Below are 20,867 nucleotides of genomic sequence, written 5' to 3'. Positions count from 1 at the left end.
GATAAACATCACTCCAAGACTTTTCTGTCAAATGATAATAATTTAAAAGGTGCCATACTTAACAACAGGCCACCTGTCAAATCATACTCATACAGCATATCTCCGGAGGGACCACTAACTGCTGCTAACCGTAGCTTTGTTAGCTAGTAAGCTCTGTTAGCCATGCAGCTAGTGGTCTTATTGGCTGACTCTGCCTGGACCGGTAGCTTTGAGCACCAGGGGAGTGTCGTTGTTTGCGGTTGTGTGTTTGTTGAGTTTTCAGGCTTGGAGGACGAGGAGGGATGGAGCCAGCATGAGGGCAACACAATATAGGATTGTATTCATAATGAAAGTAACTCAAATGTGAAATGTTAAAGATACTGCTCATGACAAACTCACAGGGAATTGTCACTAACTCTGCAAACAAGCGCGTCTCTGCACTGTACAGTACAAAAACAGAGCTAACGTTAACAAGCTGGTGAAAAAAACTTTAAAAATCAACTATTTAAAGAGAAAGATATAGAAAAATCCAAGGCCAGGCTTTTTGTACTGTTGGACATGGCTACTACTCAGCTTGATTTTAACATCCATTATCAATGTTCTTAAGAATTTCATCATGAAATACCCAACTGAGTAAAGGCTTTATACATTTTTTTGCCAGACGAGTGCCTTGGATCTTTCTTCTGTTTGAACATCTGAACATCTGAACATCCCAGACGTTCTTTTATTAAATACTGTGTTACCAGGGCCTTCATTTTTTAAGGTAACTTTTAAGGTTCTTTTTGTGTTACGGTGACATTTCCCCTCGGTGTTTCTGTGGTTCACAGAGGCTTGTGTGGAATCTTGGGATGGCTACCACAGGATTGTACCACATACAAAACATGTGGTAATTTACCACTGGACCCGTGGTACAATCCTGTGGTCAATGTCCCAAAATACCACACGAGGCTCTGAGTACTGGAATAGTACCTGGAAATTATCAGATGAAAACAGAAAGTATTTTAGGAATTATGGCAAACGGGGTACCAGTGTATGTTTTTTAAGAGAGATGAGCTCAAATAACTGGGATTATTGTACAAATGTACAGTCGTCAAATGACCAGAAACATGACTGTAATGGGGTGGTTCCAGTTCCATCTTTATAAGGTAATATCAGGCTGTGTATCCGTCCACTTGTTTTTATGTTCTTCTGCCTTCTAGTGGACACATTTGATTACTGCAGCTTTAAGGTATTTCTCACTTGAGAATGAAACATTTTTTATAATCTTCTAACTCACAGACAGCCCTTCATGGTTTCATATAATCTTGTTAGGACTCTCTTTACACACTGTCAAAAGCTGATATCTTTTGTGAAGATCCTGATTCTTGCTTTTGTTGAGGATTTCTTCAAATTATGCGTATTCTTCCAATTACATTTACATACTGAACTTTTACAGAAGCAGCACAAATAGCGTTTCACCTGATCGCTCAAATAATCAGAGGCTTTCTTTCTTGAAGAGTCGTCCAACAGCAAACTACACAAATTTCCAGACTTTGGTGCATTCCAACAGGGATTGAAGCTGCCTGACCAGCACATTATTAGGTAACTGATAATCATATTGTTGGGTGTTTTTCCACTTCCTGTAGGTCTGATATGTACTGTTGAGCTTTCTTAAACTGTAGAAGCTCTAACACACTAACATCCACGTTGGTGATGCACATAAGTCTGGCAGGTTTGCTCTGTTGTCCCTAAAAGAGGAGTAAAGGCAGCCTGATCCATCTCCAAAGCCTGTGAAGGATAAACAGATAAATAGCACTGAGGACAATGAACTGAAAGGGAGAGCCAAGGTGACTGTGTGCAAGATAATTATCTGGGGATCAACATATGCTCTCAGGTTAGGAACGGTGATAAAACCTCTTTTATATGCTGCACAATTGGGCCCTAAAGTTTAGATAAACTTCACACAAAGTGACCTTCACCGTCCACAAAGCAGCTTCACTGACACAACACAACAGAGCACACTTTTGTTTCTTTCATGGCTGTGTTCAATAGCCTGATAATCAGACTGAATTACCATTTCGTTTCACTTCATTTATTCATTCAGTGCGAACAGTTTTAAGATGTTGGCAGGATGTCAGGCTACATCTTTTACTTTTCCTCTATGAGCTGCCTTAATATATCAGTGGTGGAACTCTGATTCTTTCTGTTTTCATTATCTGATTTCTCACAAGGCATTTATTTAAAGATTTAACTCTGCCGTCTTCATTTGTCCTTTACACTAAAATGTGTCATCTGGGCAATAAGATATTAAAGTAACAGGATATTGCAACAGTATCTCATAGTCTGTTGTATTATGTTTTTTATGTTTGACCATTAAATGTTATGCTTTTAATAGGTCTCCTTTAGATATTTGCCTTCCCAGGCAGTGGACTTCCAACCGACCCCATGACAGACCATTTGATGTCTTTTAATATAACGTTAGATTCTATTAGAAATCATATCTGCAAGACATCAAGATGTTTTATGCAGAAGGAGCTGTATAACTGTTAAACATTAAGTATAAATGAAGCTCAGAAATAACAGGTTTCATGACACGAGAAACTCTGAAAACATTTTGACATCACAGAAAGTCACTTGTACAGTTTTTTGGCCCTTGGCCATATTATTTGGTGTCAAACTTCTAACGGCCCCAGGAGTTTGAGAGATATCAAGCTGTGAATGTGAATTAGGCATACTTCTGTAGTCTCTTTCAAGAACATGAATGAAGCCCTGAATTTATTATGAGGAAGCAAACTTGTGATTTAAGTCATTTGGTCCAAGTCTCAAGCAAGTTGCTAGTCAAGTCAACAGGTTTAAAATATGACAATGAATTGGATTTGTATTATAATTGTAGATATTTAGTGAAATGAATGTAATCAAACAAAAAACAAATTGCTTTACAAAAGCTCATTTATTTCTGAATTCCTTCTCAATAAAAAATAATCCCTCCCTTTAACTATTAGACAGTTAAATACTGACAGTCAGACTAAAAACAACTAAAAAACTCAAATCGAAATGAATGAACAGAGACAAGTCGTTAGAGTCGATTCCAGTCCGAGTCACTGTGACTATGAGTCCACATCTCCGTCTAGAAGTGAGAGTTTCTTTCACACTAAAAAAGTCTAACGACCCAGTTTGTATTTGAAGCGGGCCCACATGGGGATTCCAGGCCCCAGGAATGAGAAATGTCTTTTAGTTTGAATTTTTATTACCCCACAGCTGCTTCATGTCAGTCATCTGTCATTTCTGAAGCACCACAAACTAGATGAGAAGTGTCACAACGTCTGACTGCTGCCATATGTTGTGATTCTGCATTTAAATGCTCTCTCAGCAGCACAAACACCTGAAGCGGCGCCTGATCTTGGAGAAACATTATCTTCATCTCAGTCCTGTCGCCTCACAAATAAAATATACAAAGACTAGTTTTGATAACAGGGATGTAAAGACACAGAAAACGTCTTTACTCTCAGTTTATTCAGGTTTTATTTGTAGAACAGGGTTTACTGATTCTTAAATAGTGGAATGGGTCAAATCAAGCTTTATATTAAAAAAAATGTGTTTTTGGTTTAGAATTTCTGTCTGAAAATAAAGATATGTGTCTCTGAACTCTACACTTTCTGATTTACTTCTACATAGGTGTTCAATTCTATAATGCGATGTGAAGAGCTCATTGCTGTCTTAAAGAGTATTTCACTTAAACTGGATGAAAATGCAGTCTTCATCCAGTTGTCAGAAGGACAACTGAGGTGATGTGCAGGGCTTCTTCCCAAACTATGTTTACCTTGACATCTTTTTAGCTCCAAGGAAGGCAGAAAACGTCCACCACATGTCCCCAAACAGCTTGTGCAGCAAAATCCAGGAGCTGTATACAAAGTGTGGCCTCATGCCCAATATTTACCTCATTATTGCCTTTATTTCCCTCCTGTGGACGGCTGTTTGCTGTTAGGTGCAACTAGAGCACTGCCAGAGAGCAACAAACAGGAGGTAATGAGGCAAATATTAGACATTTGGACCTGCTGTGCAATCATTTGGCGATGAGGCTGTTGGTTTATGTTGCACAAGACGTTTGGGGGATTCCTGCTGAACGTTAAAGGACCATGCCAATGTGTTTTCAGCTCCTTAACTGCAAAAACACCCCGCCAATTTACGTTTGTGCTGACTGTTTGCAAGTGCACGCTATACATTTTTGGGATGTATTTTTCCTGCTGCTCCACTCAGCCAGTGGTCTCCATTTATTATATATTAGTAGGCTCCTGAAAGTTGCTTAAATTGTGTAATCCATCCATGAATGCCCAGTCTGCATTGCTTTTAAGTCAGTATTACAGTGCAGTTTTTGTGCATAGGCTATTGGTTTTACAAGTGTGAACAGCATTTTCTGAGAATTTGATTTGAATATGTTATGGATATGCATGTAAACCATTTGAAGTATGGAATAGACGTTCAAACAGAGCCATGTTTGTGGTGTCTGCACTGTTTCTGTGAATGTGGGGGCTTTAATCACCTCAGGAGGAAGTCATGCTCTGGTACACACAAATTAAACACTCACACAAAGTGGGCTTTGGAGGATGATTCAAGTGCTTTTTACACTGTTTTAAACATGTATTCATTCATTAAATTAAAATAAGTACATCAACTGGACTGAAGACCATTTAAAAGAACATTTTAAAGATTGGTTTTGGTGCTTGAACAGAACTTTCTGTGGGAGGGAATGATGAAGCCTCATGATGAAGTACATTTGTCCTGGCTGTGGCTCTGCATTCATGTCATCTCTAAAACAGGAGTATTGTTTGCAAAATGTTCAGTTGCGATGTTAAGTGCACTTCAGCCTACAATCAATGACATTTATTTAAAATTCAGATGTTTAATAAATCTTACAATGAAGGCTTTTGTTGTAGCAGAGTAGCGATCAGTAACTTGAAGAGTGCCTCGGCTTCACTGGTGACAGAGTCGTCTGAAGCTTCACCTGAAGTGTCTTTCTCAGTGAAGACTGCAGGGAATGGTTTAAAACTTCAGCCGCCCGAACAGGGACTTGAACCCTGGACCCTCAGATTAAAAGTCTGATGCTCTACCGACTGAGCTATCCGGGCTCTTGAGTGCGATAACGTGGCATCTCATCATAATCACGTGATGTCTATGAACTACCACTTTCTGTATTTTCTTACTCCTTCGGATTTTTCCACTCTGCTTAAATATGAAAGGAAACATTTCATCTCCAGACAGATCTAAGTGCGCCACTACTTTTACATCTTGGCAGATTTTACTTGTGTCACCATGACTGACCTGGCAGGCAAACACAAATGAATTTGTTGAGCAGGATAGTTGGGTCCAAGACTGTTACTGGTGCTCTCAGATGCGGAACTATGTCTGGAGTGGAGTAGGGATTCATATGTGTGTCCTGGTTGTGACTTTGCTTTCAGACATCGTCATTTCTTCCACAGGACTAAAGTACAGTTTACATTCAATACAACTGCCAGTGACATTTCAGTTTCTGTATGTAACACCTGTGTTAGTTGATTCGCGGTGGCGGGTCCAGGTGTGTCACACTAGAATTAAGACTTTGTATCAACTTATTTCTGTCAGCATCGCTTTGAGGTGTTTAAAACTTCGGTCGCCCGAACAGGGACTTGAACCCTGGACCCTCAGATTAAAAGTCTGATGCTCTACCGACTGAGCTATCCGGGCCCTGAAAACAGTGCATTGTGGGAGCAAACACGACTTTTTGTCGAATCTCACTCTTATTATTTTGTTTCACTCTGCAGAAGTATGACAGGAAACATTTCATATCCAGACAGGTGTTAGTGCCCCATTAGCCTACTTTTACATCTTGGCCAAAATTTGACCTCTGCCACCATGACATGACCCGGCAGGTAGACACATTTTACCCACTCTGGCAGCAAGTATCCTCAAGGGAAAGCAATGACCATTAGATTACGGACTTTATAAATCTCTGATAGTGTAAGAAGTCAAGAAATAGTGGCAGGACTCAAAGTTTGTGGAACTAGTCCATTGTGCATTGAGAGCAAACTAAACTGCAGTCAAATGCTTTGTGTGTGTACACATACTTGACCAATAAAGCTGATTCTGTTTCCAGATAAGTGTGAGTATGAAGGGAAGAAAAGGTGCAACACCAGATAGACAAAATCTATGGACTAGCTCGACAAAGTAACATTATATTAAACATTAAACTGATTAAAACACATGTATAAAAAAGAGGAAACTATGATAATGTATTATAAACAGAGAGGACCAATCATATGTTGAATATGTAAATGAATGTGACCTAAATGAAAGATCATTTTACAGACTGTTTTTGGTGTCTTCATGGGCAAAACTTTGTTTGGGGTGGAGTTCGGACTCATATCTTTGTCCTGGCTGTGGCTCTGCTTTCACACATAAAAATAATAAGACATTTGTAAAGGTGTATTTGATTTCACGCTGCTTTTGATTCTTACATCACTGTATGGATCTATGTTGTACCTCACCTTTACCTGTGACAGAGGTATAAGGATGTCTAAACAGGTGGCTCTATATTTCAATCTGCATTGTGACGTGTGGTTTAAAACTTCGATCGCCCGAACAGGGACTTGAACCCTGGACCCTCAGATTAAAAGTCTGATGCTCTACCGACTGAGCTATCCGGGCTCTTGGTCAAGTGTCACGTGGTATATCAAAGTAAACCACGTGGTATCTCTAATTTTTTTCACTTCTTTCTTTGTTTTCCTACTCTAATATTTTGTATTGTTCCGTAGAAGTATGAAAGAAAACATTTCATCAGCAGACCTGCTCCATTAATGACTTTAACATCATGGACAAAATGTAAAAAAAAAAAAATAAAAAAAAAAGGTGGAAAAGGAGCAACATGAGCAGAGTCTGGTGTCCAACTCTTCATAACTGATTAAAAACGTGCATACATTTGCAGATGAAATGGTGAAGAAAATGTGTAAACACACTCCAGGACACTTTACTACGAAACGTTTATACTACTAGTTATTAAAACAGTATTTTGGATATTAAAATGTAGATTTAGAGATTTGACTGTGGTCTACTGCCATCTGGCGGCCACGCTGCGCAGCACAGGTGTGCCTCCGTCTACGTCATACAATAACAAGGAAGTAGCGGTCAGATCACAAACGGCACGAGTCCAGCTAGGTGTTAAGGTGCATTACTCGTTTGTTGCCACGTTTTAATGTCTCAGTGTGCGCACTGAAGAATAAAACAAGACAATCTTCATGTAAAGGGCCGCCTCCACCGGCTCAGTGCGTTGTAACTAGATTATTAAGTGTTTTTATCCTCTGATCCATGGAGAGGTACTCACTCCAGAGAGTCATCGGTGAAGGCTCCTTCGGTCGGGCTTTGTTAGTCCGCTGTAAAAGCAGTCAGGAGGAGTATGTGGTGAAGGAAGTCCAGCTGCCAAAGGTATTTTACAAACATAGATAGTGATGTACTGTACATGCTGTAGGTTCATCCTCACCTGTGTGGTGGGACAGGTAACTGGACTTAAACCCCACCCCCAACACCCCCACCCAGTGCAGCACGTATATCTGGTAAAATCATCTGAGTAATAACACAGTGAATAAAACATGAGTACATGTAGGATTTCCTACACTGCTGCACACTTTATTTGAATTCAGACTGTTGTGTGATAGCCTGGGGTCGGATATGGAAATGTTATTTGTTCTGTGCTCATAACCCACCAGATTGTTGCCTGCATACAGACGTGGAGGCTGTTTGTTTTGCATTATACAGAATGCATTCACGCCTGTATTTGCATTTTTATAGAATCAGTCCAAATTGGAGAAATCGAGGCGAGAAGCCGTCCTGCTGTCCAGATTGAAACATGCTAATATTGTGGCCTTCAGGGAGGCTTTCGAAGGTATTCACACACCCAACACTCCCTTTAAAACTTATTACAAGACGCGGTGGACTCTGGTGACATGCACTCATTATTGTTTGGATTGCAAAATAGGCAATGTGATTGTGTTTGTTCAGCTGATGACCTCCTGTGTATTGTGATGGAGTACTGCAGAGGAGGAGACCTGCTCCAGAGGATCCGCCAACAGAAGACTACACAGTTCCCTGTTGATGATGTAGGCCTGGACTATCTGCAACTATTCTCACATTTATTATTATTATTATAAATGATTTCTTCCCCTTTTTAATTTTGGTTCATTTATATCTATTTTTTTCCCCAGATCTTGAGGTGGTTTGCTCAGATGTGTGCTGCAGCAAAGCATGTCCACGATAAACGGGTTTTGCACAGAGATTTGAAGTCCAAGGTACTCCAGGTCCAAGTATTCTTCAAAACTTTAAAGTTTAGAATTATTATACGTGTTAATAGATTTTTATTTTATGTCTAAAAAGAGTTAAATGTATTATGATACGAAGAGCAGACATTATGAGCTCATGAGGACGATCAGACGTTCTTTATGTACAGAACAAGAAGTCACTGATTTAGTTTATTGGTCGAATGCGTGTTGATAGAATCTCGTCCGCGTGGAGTGAAATGAAATGAACGATGATGAGCGAGATAAGCTCACAGCATTATCTCCCACTAATGCATCATTTTGCCATGGTTGACTGCTCTTGTTTTTTGCTCCATGTTAAGTCGTCACTGCTCTTTCATTTCCTTTCCCCAGAACATTTTCCTGACAGATAATGGGACAATCAAGCTCGGGGACTTTGGTTCAGCGTGTATTCTGAACAGGTACAGGAAGAGAAAGACAACAATTTATATTTGTCGTTTTTTAAGTTAATGCTCAGTGCTCAATTTGCTGCTGTTACATTCAACTTTGACTAGTTTTTATAATTGTGTTGCAGCTCAAAGGCCTTTGCTCAGACATACGTTGGGACACCATACTATGTGGCTCCAGAAATCTGGGACAACAAGCCGTACAACAATAAGAGGTAGGTTACCATGTATGTTCAACTGGTTCTCTATTTTATAAGGTACAAGATCAAATGAAAACAAAATGAAACCTTAAAGACTTTGGGTCAGTGTCATGTGGTGAAATCAATTCCCCCAAATATAAAAGAACAACATGAGACCATGAAGAAGCTAATATCTGAATACATTAACATATGTTAAGATATATAAATATATATGCTCGTGATGCAGGATGCAAACATTAATGACCTTCTCGTAGTGAAAATATCATTTTAGTGAATGATGAGCTATGAGCTGCAGTATTTGATCAAGCAGATGTTTAAGACAAACCCAAAGGACAGGCCGTCCCTGCACACCATCCTCACCTCTCACCGGGTTTCCAGACTCCTGCGTACACATCTGTCGTCCCAGGTAGAAACACACACACCCTCTGTTAGGGTTTTTCCCATACCGATAACAAAGCCCAGACGCACTGAACTCAGTTTAGATTCATGGCTAAAACTGTGTGTACACACAAAGACAGAAATATCCACATGCCTTGTTTTCGATAGATTTGTAAAGCTGTGCTTACGCCTAATTCTGTTTTATAAATCTCAATCATTGTGGAAACAGGTCGACGTGCACAAGCATCATTTCCACTCCCACAATTGTCCGTAAATGGATGTAGAAATGCCGTTAAACATCCGTTTGTACATCGATACTTGTGTCCACTCCACTGCTCATGAGACTAGAAAAAAGAGAAAAAAGAATCGCAGTGCAGTTTGCAAAAATGAGGTTCTCAAACAGCACCAGAACAGCTGTAATGACATGCAACTGTTACGCACGACTGTTTCTTTTTTTTAACGCCCATCCACTAATTCAACAAACATTTACCCCTAAACCATCATAGTGGTAATATCTCGATCATAATTTTTTAACATCAGGATGAAGTGAAAATATAATTTGCAGGAAAGTAATGGCTCCAATAAAACTATTCACTTATAAATTGATTAAAATTACATAATCCTTTTTTACAAATATCAGTTTATGTTTGGGAAAAGGCGTACACATTGTATTGGCCAATACACAAAAAAAATCAGGTATCCAAACCATTACCAGGAAGGGGAAAAAAATGATATTGAAACATCTCACCTGTGCACTTAAAACGTGCCGCTCGCTGCGGTGGAGCTTCCTGCCTGGTGACAGTCTCTCAAACAGTTGAACCTGAAGTGATTTTATGGCCGTCCATCCATCATAATAACTTACTGTCACCACATGGTGATGAAGTGAGAATTTAAACTCTTACACACTTTCCCCAGCTGTGGTGACCCTATGTGTGGAATCTGACCTTTGACAAGCTGCTGTTAGTTCAGATGGCCGCCGAGCTCATGTTATGTGTTTGATTTACTGCACTGCTTTGTATCTTTTACAGGCGATAGAGGCGGAGGAGCAGGGGAGGCGTGCGGGTCAGTGGAACAGAGAAGAGGGAGTGAAGGTGGCTAACCTTCTGGGAGAGAAGAGTTTAATAAAAACATCAACGTCTGAAGGTAGAGTCTAAGTCAAAGTTAACAATGTAGTCACGAAATAAAGGATGCAGTGCTGCAGTTCTCAGAGGATTACATCTCTGAAATTTTTTGAAGACTTGGAGGAAAATCCATGTGTCTGTCAGTGAAAACAAAAGCACTGTCATTCATGTATTATATGATTTATTCCAGTGTATTTCTTGTCAGGACCCTTTTGAAAACAGCAAATAAATAATAAATAACATTTAAGAAAATAATCCATCGTCACATTTGTCCTCAGGTGTGGAGTTACCTGAAGCCCACTGTGAAAGCAGAGAGCCGGCTCCCCGAAAACAGTGGCACGCTGATCCATCAGACTCCGTGGTGCAGATGTTGGCCAATGCCAGCCTGATCTCTGAAAGCATGACGTCAACCAGCCGGCCTCTCGCAGGTTGTACTCATAGAAGTGTGACAGCAGTAGCAAAACTTTCACTTCCTCATTCATACAAAATTTAAGTTTGGGAAGTTTGATTCAGTATCAGAAGATATGAGATATGTCCTGTTTTCCCAGGTGTGTCAGAGGAGCCAGAGGGCAGCAGGCAGAGGAGACGATGGGACAAAGATCCTCCTGAGAGGCTTCTGAGTCTGTTGGAGAAGGCCCGGCTGAGCAGAGCCTCCAGCACCTTTTTAATAAACAGAGGAGGTGTGTTGATATCTGAATACATGTTATTTTAATTGAAGCAGCTTTCCTGTAACGCACAATTATCCTAATCAGAATGTTTTAGCTAAATATCAGAGTCATTGCACTCATGATAGGAATATGTCAGTGTAGTGGATGATATTAGTGGGCCTCTGTGGTTCCAGATGAAGACCCTCTGGTGGGACCCCTGTCCCAGCAGCAGGGTGACGCCACCGACGGCCCTGAGGCAGAAGTGGCCGTAGATGAGGACCGGCTTCAGCCTCGCTCTGATGACGAGGACACGTAAGTTACCCTGATGTATTACAGTGTTTAACATATTTTACCAAGGATAAGCATATTTTATCAAATCTGACACCAGGCTTATCTGATATCGCCATGTTGGTGTTGGTCATACAACATCATGATTAATGTTGCTCCAGGACCATCATTGCAACTGACCAAAATGTGATAAAATAGGTTTAGGTTTAAGAAAGGGTGGGTCAAATAGATACTTTTACAACATTAACCACATATTAGAAAGGTTCACGTCTCCCGTGTGCCTATATTTCCAGTCTTTTCCCTGAGTCATAAAGCTATATGATGTTACTGAAATATATGATGGGTCAGTTGCAAGGATGGTCCTGGAGCAACATTTTTATGATGTTGTAGGAACAACACCAACATGCCGATAGATTTTACCAGAACATCAGCAAGACAAAAAGGAAAATACCTCTATGTTTGTTGTTTTATTCAGACGTTCTGATAGTTTTGCATAGTGAAGCCCTTAAAGAGGCTAATGTGTGGCTTTTGACAAATTGTGTATCAGGTGGGAATGATATGACACGTTTGTTCTGCTTGTTCTGTCTTCACAGAGACTTTGAGGAAGAATCTCCATGTGACTGGATGGATGAAGTTGAGAAAATGTATTCAGAACACTAAAGCCTCCTTTCCTGTCATAATTAATGTTTACATGTGATAAAAGGACTAACTGATTGCATATGCCAAAATCATTTCACTTGATGTGTTTAAGACCAGGTATTGCTCTTAAAAATGAGGAGCAATTTTTATAGCAGGTTAATTACAAGTTTACAAAAATCCAGCTAAGCTCAAAGTTTTTAAATTGTTGTTGCTATATGAAGCTCTGCCCAAACGTGCTGCAGCAAAACACTAAAATTTGAATTTAATGTGGTACAACTTGTCATAAAACCTTTTTTTACACAGAGATGTTTGTTTGTGTGTCTGTCTGTCATTTAATTTGAACATCTGCTGTGTACATCAGGTTACCAACGATAACATTCCCAGTAGATTGAAGCCGTCTGGAAGCTTCTGTTTGGCTTGTCGGAGGAAGCAGGAAATATTGGATTCAGAGCAGCTGGGTCTCTGTGGGGTCACACCGTTTTCGAGCCCGCCCGCCCGCCTGCCTGCGCCTTTTGATGTCTTATTTCCGCTGCAATGTCAAAAGTAGACTAAACACGTTCAGTCATTGGTTTTCTTTGTCTTTTATTCTCATGGTGAGACACTAACAAAGCATACTTCTGGAGCCTGTAGCTGTTGTGTTATTTTTTAATTTGCTCTGACCACAACAGTGCAGACACAGAGAGAAGGCAGTGTTGGGCTTTTCCTGCAGTAAATGTTGAGTATGAACCACTAGGTGGCGTTGAAAGGACTGGTAGGAGTGAGAAAAGAAATTCCTGGTTCAGATATTAAACCTTTGTTAAAATCTGTGAGTGCTCGCCCTGCTTATATGTGAATTTAAAGGACTATATTCTGGGTATTTTTGGCATCCTGAAGAGCATATGGACTTTTAATATGAGGGAACAAGTAGAGCCTGCCACTCTCTTTGGTTTGCCAAATTAAAAGCTCAACAGTATATGAAATAACAGGCAGACAACAGCTCAACCACATGTTTGGCTACAGTGAGACAAAAGCCAAGCCTCGCCCGTGACAGTTTGGGCTCAGCAGGATATAGATACTACAGACCCTTGAGTCAACAAAACCATAATGATGCTGATTCACCAACAGTCACACCAGGGATGGATTATCCTGCTGCCAAAGTGCCTCTGGTGACTGAGGCCTCCCATTGGCTGACAGGAAGACTTTGCTATATGAGAGTCTTGTGCCAGATATCTGGCCATAATGTGTTTTATTGAGGAAGCCCGGGGCTGTGGCTCGCCCCTTATCTTGAAGACACACTGAATCCCCCTCCACAGCTCACACTCCAGCCCCCTGCTTTTTTGTTCTTACTGTGTTTCCCCTTGTACCTCCAAAGATGTCCATGTTTAGCAAAGATACAGATAAAGTGGTGTAACATAGCTAAGTTGCAGCACCAGCATGCTGTGTGTCCTGCAGATAGGAGGGTCTCCCATCAGCATGTATGACGATCCAAAGTGACTCTTTACAGCTCAGACATCTAATGTCTACTGAGGGGTCTGTGGTGCTGGGTTTTCATATTAAGGGCTATTATAGTTTGTTGGAGGGTTTCATTTATTGAACCCAACTGAAGTGAAATCTGGACATAGCCTTGAGTATCAGGACAGAATCAGGATATCAGGCACAGTTTCATGTGTTGTAAGGTATCACATCCTTTCTTGGACTCTTCGGTTTCCTTAGTCCTTTGATCAGATACTTTCGGAGCTAAATGGAAACTTTTCCAACTCTAGACTGTATTTTATTTGAACACTTTAATTAATGGTACACACATTAACCATTAGCTAGTTGCTTATTTGCAAGCATATTAATAGCATATTAGCTCTTTATTAGTCATTACATTAATGTCATTAATGTCTCACACTTGTTGTTATGTTACATAAGAATACACCGTATTTATGGAGTGTTATTAAGGTAGAATGACTATTCTTGTGGTACTTCCACCTTGTAAGGCCCATATTGAGCGAATCATATAAAGATCATAATTCAAGTACAACTTCCTTACTATCAATAAGCTATAATGAGGAGGTTATTGAGGGAAACTCTTAGTTAATGGCCTGGTAGTCATACACTATGATCATGCAGTAAAAAGGCATTAATAAGTAATGTTATTGTACTCGTTCTTGAGTACAGATTTATAGTACTCTTTCCATCACTTGTGTTCTCTAGTGTTACGGTAACACTTATTTATTCGACATTAATGCTTTGAGCAATTTGTTATGATTTGGGGTTAAAGCATGTTTATGTCCCCCAAACTACTGGCACCAATCAAAACCTTTAAATCCAGCCCCACTGTACTTACAGGTGTGGCCTCCAAAGAGTCCTGTCAAAATGTCATACTGGCTTTAAAATACAACAATTGTCATAGCATATTAATTCTTCACTTTCTTTCTTCTTTAGATTATTCTGATTTTATTAATAATTAAAGAAAAGCTCAGTTCAGCAAGCCAGGAAACAAGGCAACATTGAGCCTTGCGCCGCAGCCTCTGTTGAGGGCCTTTTTGTATGTTTGTTGTTTGTATTCTTTTGCTTTGTGAGTATGTTTATGTGACAGGCTTTCACACTACATTGTATTTTAATACACAAACACCATCAAATCTGATAAATGAGCCTCTCTAACAAAGTCTAAACACAAATTAAACAAGTTAAATGATCTAAACTTAGGAATTTATTGTAGGACTATTGGTTTGCATGAAATTGTGCAATTGTTATTTCATCCACCTCTCTAATAACTGGGTCAAATGTTCAAGACCTGGCTTGAAAAAAACCCTGGCGGAACAGTTTTATGAAGTTTTACTTCAGGAAATATAGAGCCAAGCACAGGCAGATGAACGGGAGTTTCCTCTTGCAGGAAGGATGTGAAGTCGTGTCTGTTGTATCTCATCGGCTATAAATGGGTCAAAACCTAAATTTCTCTTTTAGCAAGCTGCTCATCTGTGCAGCACTCCTACACTGAGTGGGCCTGTGAGATCAAAGTCGGCGTGCAACTTTCATTTCGAATCGGTTTGATGAGACAGCTCATTGCACGCTGACTAAAAGGACACGAGATGTGAAATGAACGACCACTGTTTCACATTTATAGGTGTCAACGCCTCTGCACTATGACCTCGCTTCAGTGTTTTTGTCAACAAGTACAAGCAAAACCACAGCGCTCGCGTGCCAGGCCTCGTGTGAGAGCTGAGCAGAGAAATCAGTGGAACTGAGGCACGCATTAGTAATGCAGCACTTCCTCTTTCACTGTTCATTGTACATCGACGCCTTACTCATTTTAAAACATGTTACATCCTGTATTTCAGTATCTACTCAGAGTCACAGTGAGGTTACATCTCTCGCTGCTGCTTGGACGTCTAATCTGAAGTGCTTCATTGATTTTCTTCCTGCTCATCCTGGTGACCTGATAGCAAACAATCAACCTCCTTCCCCTCTTATCAAAAGATGCACAAAAGACCTTTCATTTTGTCTTTTTGGGAGATTGGCTGCACACCTCGACCCTCAGTTTCTGTCATCACCCTTGATGAAATATTGACGTTTGTTATCTGCTACAATCTCCGCTCCCCTTTTGTCTGCCTGTCACAGTGCCTGTTTATGTGGCCTGCTTTCTGATCGCCCCCAGTTTCACTCAGGAAAAGCTCTGCAGATGCAAGATGACCCAGTGACCTCTGTCTGGCTACTGATGCTTAGAAACACATTTTCTACCAAACACTTTCAGCTTTTTTTTTAGATGTTCGGCTATGTTAGTTTCTGGACTGTATTTAAGGTTTTAGTAGACATTTATAGCCTCACTGGTATCAACCACACAGTGAAGGAAACAATGAAACCTGCTACCATGACTCACTCAGTAAAGAGAAGTGCTGTTTATCCTTCACGGGGAGCAGCTCTTCCTGTTAATAACAAAGCACTTAGGAGCTGCAGTCGGGAGTCTCTTTGCAACTATAAATATGGGAGCTGTCATTGTTATGATTATTTCCAGCCCTCTGCAGTGACCCTCCATTGTCTCCTGCCACTGTTTTGTTGCTCTGTATCAGACAATAGAGGGACTGGTGTGGCCAAGCAGGGTTTGTCATGGAGCTCCACAATTCATCAGCCACTCAAAGTAAAAAGGTCAGGAACAGTTAAATTTGGATTCTGGGTTGTGTAAAGTAGAACAGTGCCAGCTCTGTGAAGGTTGTCGGGCCATTTTCAGTTTTAAAGGCTGCTATTGTCTGTGGCTCACACGCCTGATGGGTCCTGATCCACCTTTAGGCAGGGTCACAGGCTGGTCTGTCCCTTTACCATCCTTCCTCTGTGCCAATAATAGATCAATAGCAGACAAGACTTTCGACACCGTGTTTCTTAGCTTTCCTCTAGAAGCTTACATGCAGTTTACTGAAAGCAGCTGCTGTACAAAGTTCTGAATGAAGTAAGAAGTACATTGTGTATTTAGACGTACTACAATGAACTTTTACCTGGTTTTGAAACTGTCTTAATTTAATACTGATGCCTCTATCACCTCATTTACACGTGGTATTAAAAAAGGTTGTGTATCTGGATACTTCATCTAGATAAAAAAAAAACGATCAGAATTTTGCTTTGTGTTTTGACCTGGTATTTTTAATGTAATCCTGTTATCCTCACTGAGATTGATCATTGGGTGGCTGCAAATCAGCACCAAACTCCTTTAACAAATCATGGAGTTTTGTGGGCTGTTGAGTTCTGGGAAACTTTATAAACTTTGTGAACATGTCTATGACAAATTCTCAATTATTTGTCCCCTCTCGTAAATTCTGCATATGTGATACAGTCAGTTATTCCTTTTGTCTTATAAAAATATTGTGCCAGATTGTCCTGGTTTGTTGATTGGATTAAATATATGATTTGTTAACAACAGATCAGATGATCATACTGCTTTTGTCCACAGGGAGTGCCAGAATCAATAGAAAATCAAAGATCCTTACAGCAGCTTTATATGTGGTATGTGGTTTTATCTTTTTGGTTTTTGATCTTATTTTGAAGTTGTGAAGCTTAGATCATATCCCCATGTGCCTGCACTAATCCAAGTAACGCTGTACAAACATTTGTAGCTCACACAGACTAGGATTGGAAATTCAGTTTCATTTAACACTGTGAGAAGCTCAAAGTGAAAAATTCCAGCCTATTTCTCAGAAGTACGGTGTTATCAGAGTAGAATGTACTCTACTTGCTTATCACTCCCCTGATCTTCACACTGATCTAAACATATCACCACACTTGCTGTGCAATACCACTATCTCTGTTTACATCCTGCAATAAACAACACTTTGCATTTCAGTTTTGAAATGAGTTGGATTTCTTGCACTGACTGCACGAATGTGATGCAGAGAAACTTACAGCACAGCGTTGAGTTTGACACAATGATTCAAGCTCAAATCTGCTGGACATACATTGTGATTCTGTATGTATATCTTATTGTTCTAAAACAGTGCATCCACACTGCACAAGTTCAAACACACACAATGACCAATGACGAGTTAATAATAATAATAATGTCTTGATCAGTCATGCCACTTCGACTTTTCCGAGCACACATAACAGTGTTTCCATCACTGGAAATGTTTGACACGTTGAGGACCAAAGACTAAGATTGTTCTGTGTTGGAGTAGGCTGGAAATGTGGGTGTTTAAAATCTGTAGGAAAATACTAACGATGTTTAATGACATATGGAAGGTATTGTTGCCAACAATTTTGCGGCGCTGTTTTGGATTGTTGAACGAAGATTTTAATTTCTGTATTGTCCACACTATCCGTATAAACTGTCATACACAGTGTAATTTATGCAAAGCACTTTAAAATCAACTATGCATATGGACCTTAAAGTTTGACACTGGGAATTTGTCTGTTCTCTGTCTTTCCTATTTTGCTTTTTTAGTTTACAGTATTTAATTGTCTCATATGGTGTCTGAGTGATTTTATGTGTTATTTGAGCTCTCGCATCCCAATTCCAATGTAGTTTTTTACTGCAAATGGCAGATAAACTGACTCTCTGACTCCATGAGGCATGGGAATCATTTTTTACACTGGTTTTGCAAAGTTAAGTTCCCTTAATGTGGTACAAATGGAAAACAATTCAAACAACACAATCAACACATGATGATCAGACATCTCTTATGGATTATCTCGCCTCTCTTGATTGATGGTACCTCTGTGTCCAGTCGAATTATCTTGGTCTTATCTGTCTGTTACATGAGACTAATTGTATGTTTTCTTTTTGGGTGCAGATAACCTCGAGGGTATCAATGAGCCACGTCCTTCCCACCCTGAAGCCAGGGTGTCAATAAATTAGGTGTCTCTGGTTCAGATGAGGTCGTATTTTTAAGCATGTCACGTTTAAGTGTTATGCTCTTTCGGGGAAATGTAATCCTTTTTTTTTTTTTTTTTTTTTAAAAAAAAAGGAACCTATAGAGTAAACAATAAGTATGATTCAATCTTACTAAGATCTGTGGCTTGTGGACAAGAGTGGGTTGAGCAGATGAGGACATCACCTTACTTAAGAAATAAATAGTGATCTTCTGTGGTTAAAGGAGACAGAATTCTGCTGAGGAGGAGAGGGAAAGTATTGTGTGGTCTGAGAGGCTGTGTGGAAATTCCTCACGGGGAACACGCTGACCTCAAGGCTGACCTGTAAGCGTCAGCTTTTATGTGTGGTTGTGCTGTGGAGTGTGCTACGGGCATTTGTTTATGAGTCTGTGCTGTAGTATTAGCAGGGCCCGGGTATCACTAATCCTGCCATGTGCTCAGTGGAGCCGCTGTGTAAAACCTGATGGGGGAATTCAGTACAAGTTGTACAAGCTGATCAGCTCTTTAGTTAATGTACAGTTCAATTTAACACTTTAAGACCTAAAGCTTCAGTGAACAGGCAGATACGGACTTATCTGCCTTGCCTGCAGCAAGAGCTGCATTAACAGCCAGCAGGTGATAAAAAGGTAGTAACTGTTTAAGATGTGACAATGTGCCCCTGTTGATTAGTCCAAACTTAATACGAAGATTCTTTACTGGTCATGAAACAGGCTCAGCTTAATTTTGATGACTCTATATGACCTACGTAAGCAAACGACACCATCAATTAGAAGACTGGCTATATTTATGTATATACTGTCATTTTTAATGACTGTCACCAGGTAAAATTCCCCTCAAATAATAGTCTAAGAAAAATGAAAACATTTAGTTTTAATTAGAGTTAATGAGTCTCACAGCCTGAGGTAAGAAGCTGCTCTGTAGTCTGGTGGTATGGTAGCGGATACTTCTGTATTGCCAGATGGCAGCAGAATAACTGGGTTAAAGTGTAACAGCCGCGACAGCATCAGCTAGTAATGTTTTCATCTTGTGAGTCTGTGTGTGTCATAATGGCAAAAACTTGGTCCTGGAGACAGCAGTTGTAGTGGGAACTAACACAGAATCAGTTTTGAGTACTTTGCCATGCACGATACAGTCACAAAACTTCACAGGTGAGTAGTTGAGATCAAAATAAGGTTGGGTGTGGTCAGACCCATGACTAATAGTCGAGTATTCATGTGATAATGAAGTAATGACTTGTAAGTAGGGCGTTGTGGCTGGTGTGATCCTATCGTAAGGTCACTATTGTTGTCAGGCAAATTATACATATCTTGCTGTTGGCTTATTATTTGAAAGACAAACCTAGCAGGGAATGTTGATATCTTTATTTTTAGCTCAACAAAAGTACTATTAGCGAGCAATTGAATCTCCTAGCTGTAGGCTTACACGTAATCTAGATGTATAAACTTTAACGCTACTAAAACAAAATTTACTTTGTTTTAACCATACCCATATTACGGTTATTAGAATCAACAACAAATGAAAGCTCCCTGTAGCTGCTTTGAATAAATAATTTAATGCAAATCACTAAACCAAATTATTACCATAACTGGGTAATTTCTTTTTTAAAGGAGTTTTATCTAATATATCTTAATGGAATATTGCCAAATAAAGAACAACTCAACATACTAGATTCTTATTCCTGTAAGATTGCACATTGTTAGACGTGATCATTTTAATGATCAATTAAAGTTATGTTATAAAATGCATAAAGATATAACATTTTCTAAAAGACCATTTTACATTTTTGTGAGTTTTATATCATCATTTCCTACAAGGGTGCTTTGACAGTAGATGTGGCTGCTGTGGGGGGTTTGACCCAGTGACCTTTCCTTTCTGTCATGAGACTGTCAGTCGCACCAATGGGCCGTCCTCTCTGCTTAGAAGCTGCAGCTACAGGAGAGGATTAATGTCTTCACATTGGCTGGTCAGGCATTGTTTAAATCCTAAAGAGTTTCCAGAGGAAGGACTCCCAGTGAAGGAAAACCCAACCTGTCCCATCAAGCAGAACACACCTAATCATAACGTTTTTTTTCCCTTCAATAGACTGATACCATGTTCACTCAGACAACCTGTAGAGTACAGCACTGTAGTAGATCAGGGTGTTTCCAAGGATCAAATCTGTCAGCCCAAAAGTATGGGTGCTCCAGTGTGTGTCACTTTGAGTGTATGGGAAATCCCACCCAGATTAAGTGAATGGATTTAGTCAGAACTCTTGCTCTTTTACAACCAGTCCCATTGCATGCTGTGACTTGTGGATGTGCTTCTGAGTAATTTCAACATTTTACACGCACCCACACACGCAACCACATACGCACCCACACACGCCCACACTCACAAACACACAAAGTGGAAGATGTAAATCACTACATTTTTCCACTGTTTCTTACTGATTACTATCAAAACACTCCAGGCATGACTTTTCTCAGTATGAGCCACATAGGACTCTTCTTTGAACGGATTAATCTTCTGTCACATCTAAGCTGATTTCACAGGAAGTTCTTGGCTCCTTCATTAACGTCACTCATGCTCCAACCACCACTGAATTCTG

At 40.0% G+C, this 20,867-nt stretch overlaps 1 protein-coding gene and 3 non-coding genes across 4 annotated transcripts; 1 reads left to right on the top strand and 3 right to left on the bottom strand.

Moving 5' to 3' along the window:
* Positions 1–5,011: 5,011 nt before the first annotated feature.
* Positions 5,012–5,084, bottom strand: trnak-uuu (transfer RNA lysine (anticodon UUU)). The gene has a single exon. It is a non-coding gene; the product is annotated as a tRNA-Lys (tRNA).
* Positions 5,085–5,606: 522 nt separating this feature from the next.
* Positions 5,607–5,679, bottom strand: trnak-uuu (transfer RNA lysine (anticodon UUU)). Its single transcript has one exon. It is a non-coding gene; the product is annotated as a tRNA-Lys (tRNA).
* Positions 5,680–6,566: 887 nt separating this feature from the next.
* On the bottom strand, positions 6,567–6,639 carry trnak-uuu (transfer RNA lysine (anticodon UUU)). The gene has a single exon. It is a non-coding gene; the product is annotated as a tRNA-Lys (tRNA).
* Positions 6,640–7,137: 498 nt separating this feature from the next.
* nek3 (NIMA related kinase 3) lies at positions 7,138–12,263 on the top strand. Its single transcript, XM_073488513.1, is given in 12 exon segments — positions 7,138–7,413; positions 7,777–7,870; positions 7,987–8,084; positions 8,190–8,273; positions 8,634–8,701; positions 8,815–9,022; positions 9,161–9,292; positions 10,293–10,407; positions 10,664–10,813; positions 10,934–11,065; positions 11,227–11,344; positions 11,914–12,263. Coding segments are annotated over 12 exon segments (1,383 nt in total). The 5' UTR covers positions 7,138–7,296; the 3' UTR covers positions 11,981–12,263.
* Positions 12,264–20,867: the final 8,604 nt, after the last annotated feature.

This window comes from Pagrus major, chromosome 2 (assembly GCF_040436345.1).
Source record: "Pagrus major chromosome 2, Pma_NU_1.0".
NCBI lineage: Eukaryota > Metazoa > Chordata > Actinopteri > Spariformes > Sparidae > Pagrus > Pagrus major.
This window is presented reverse-complemented; position numbering and strand designations above follow the sequence as displayed.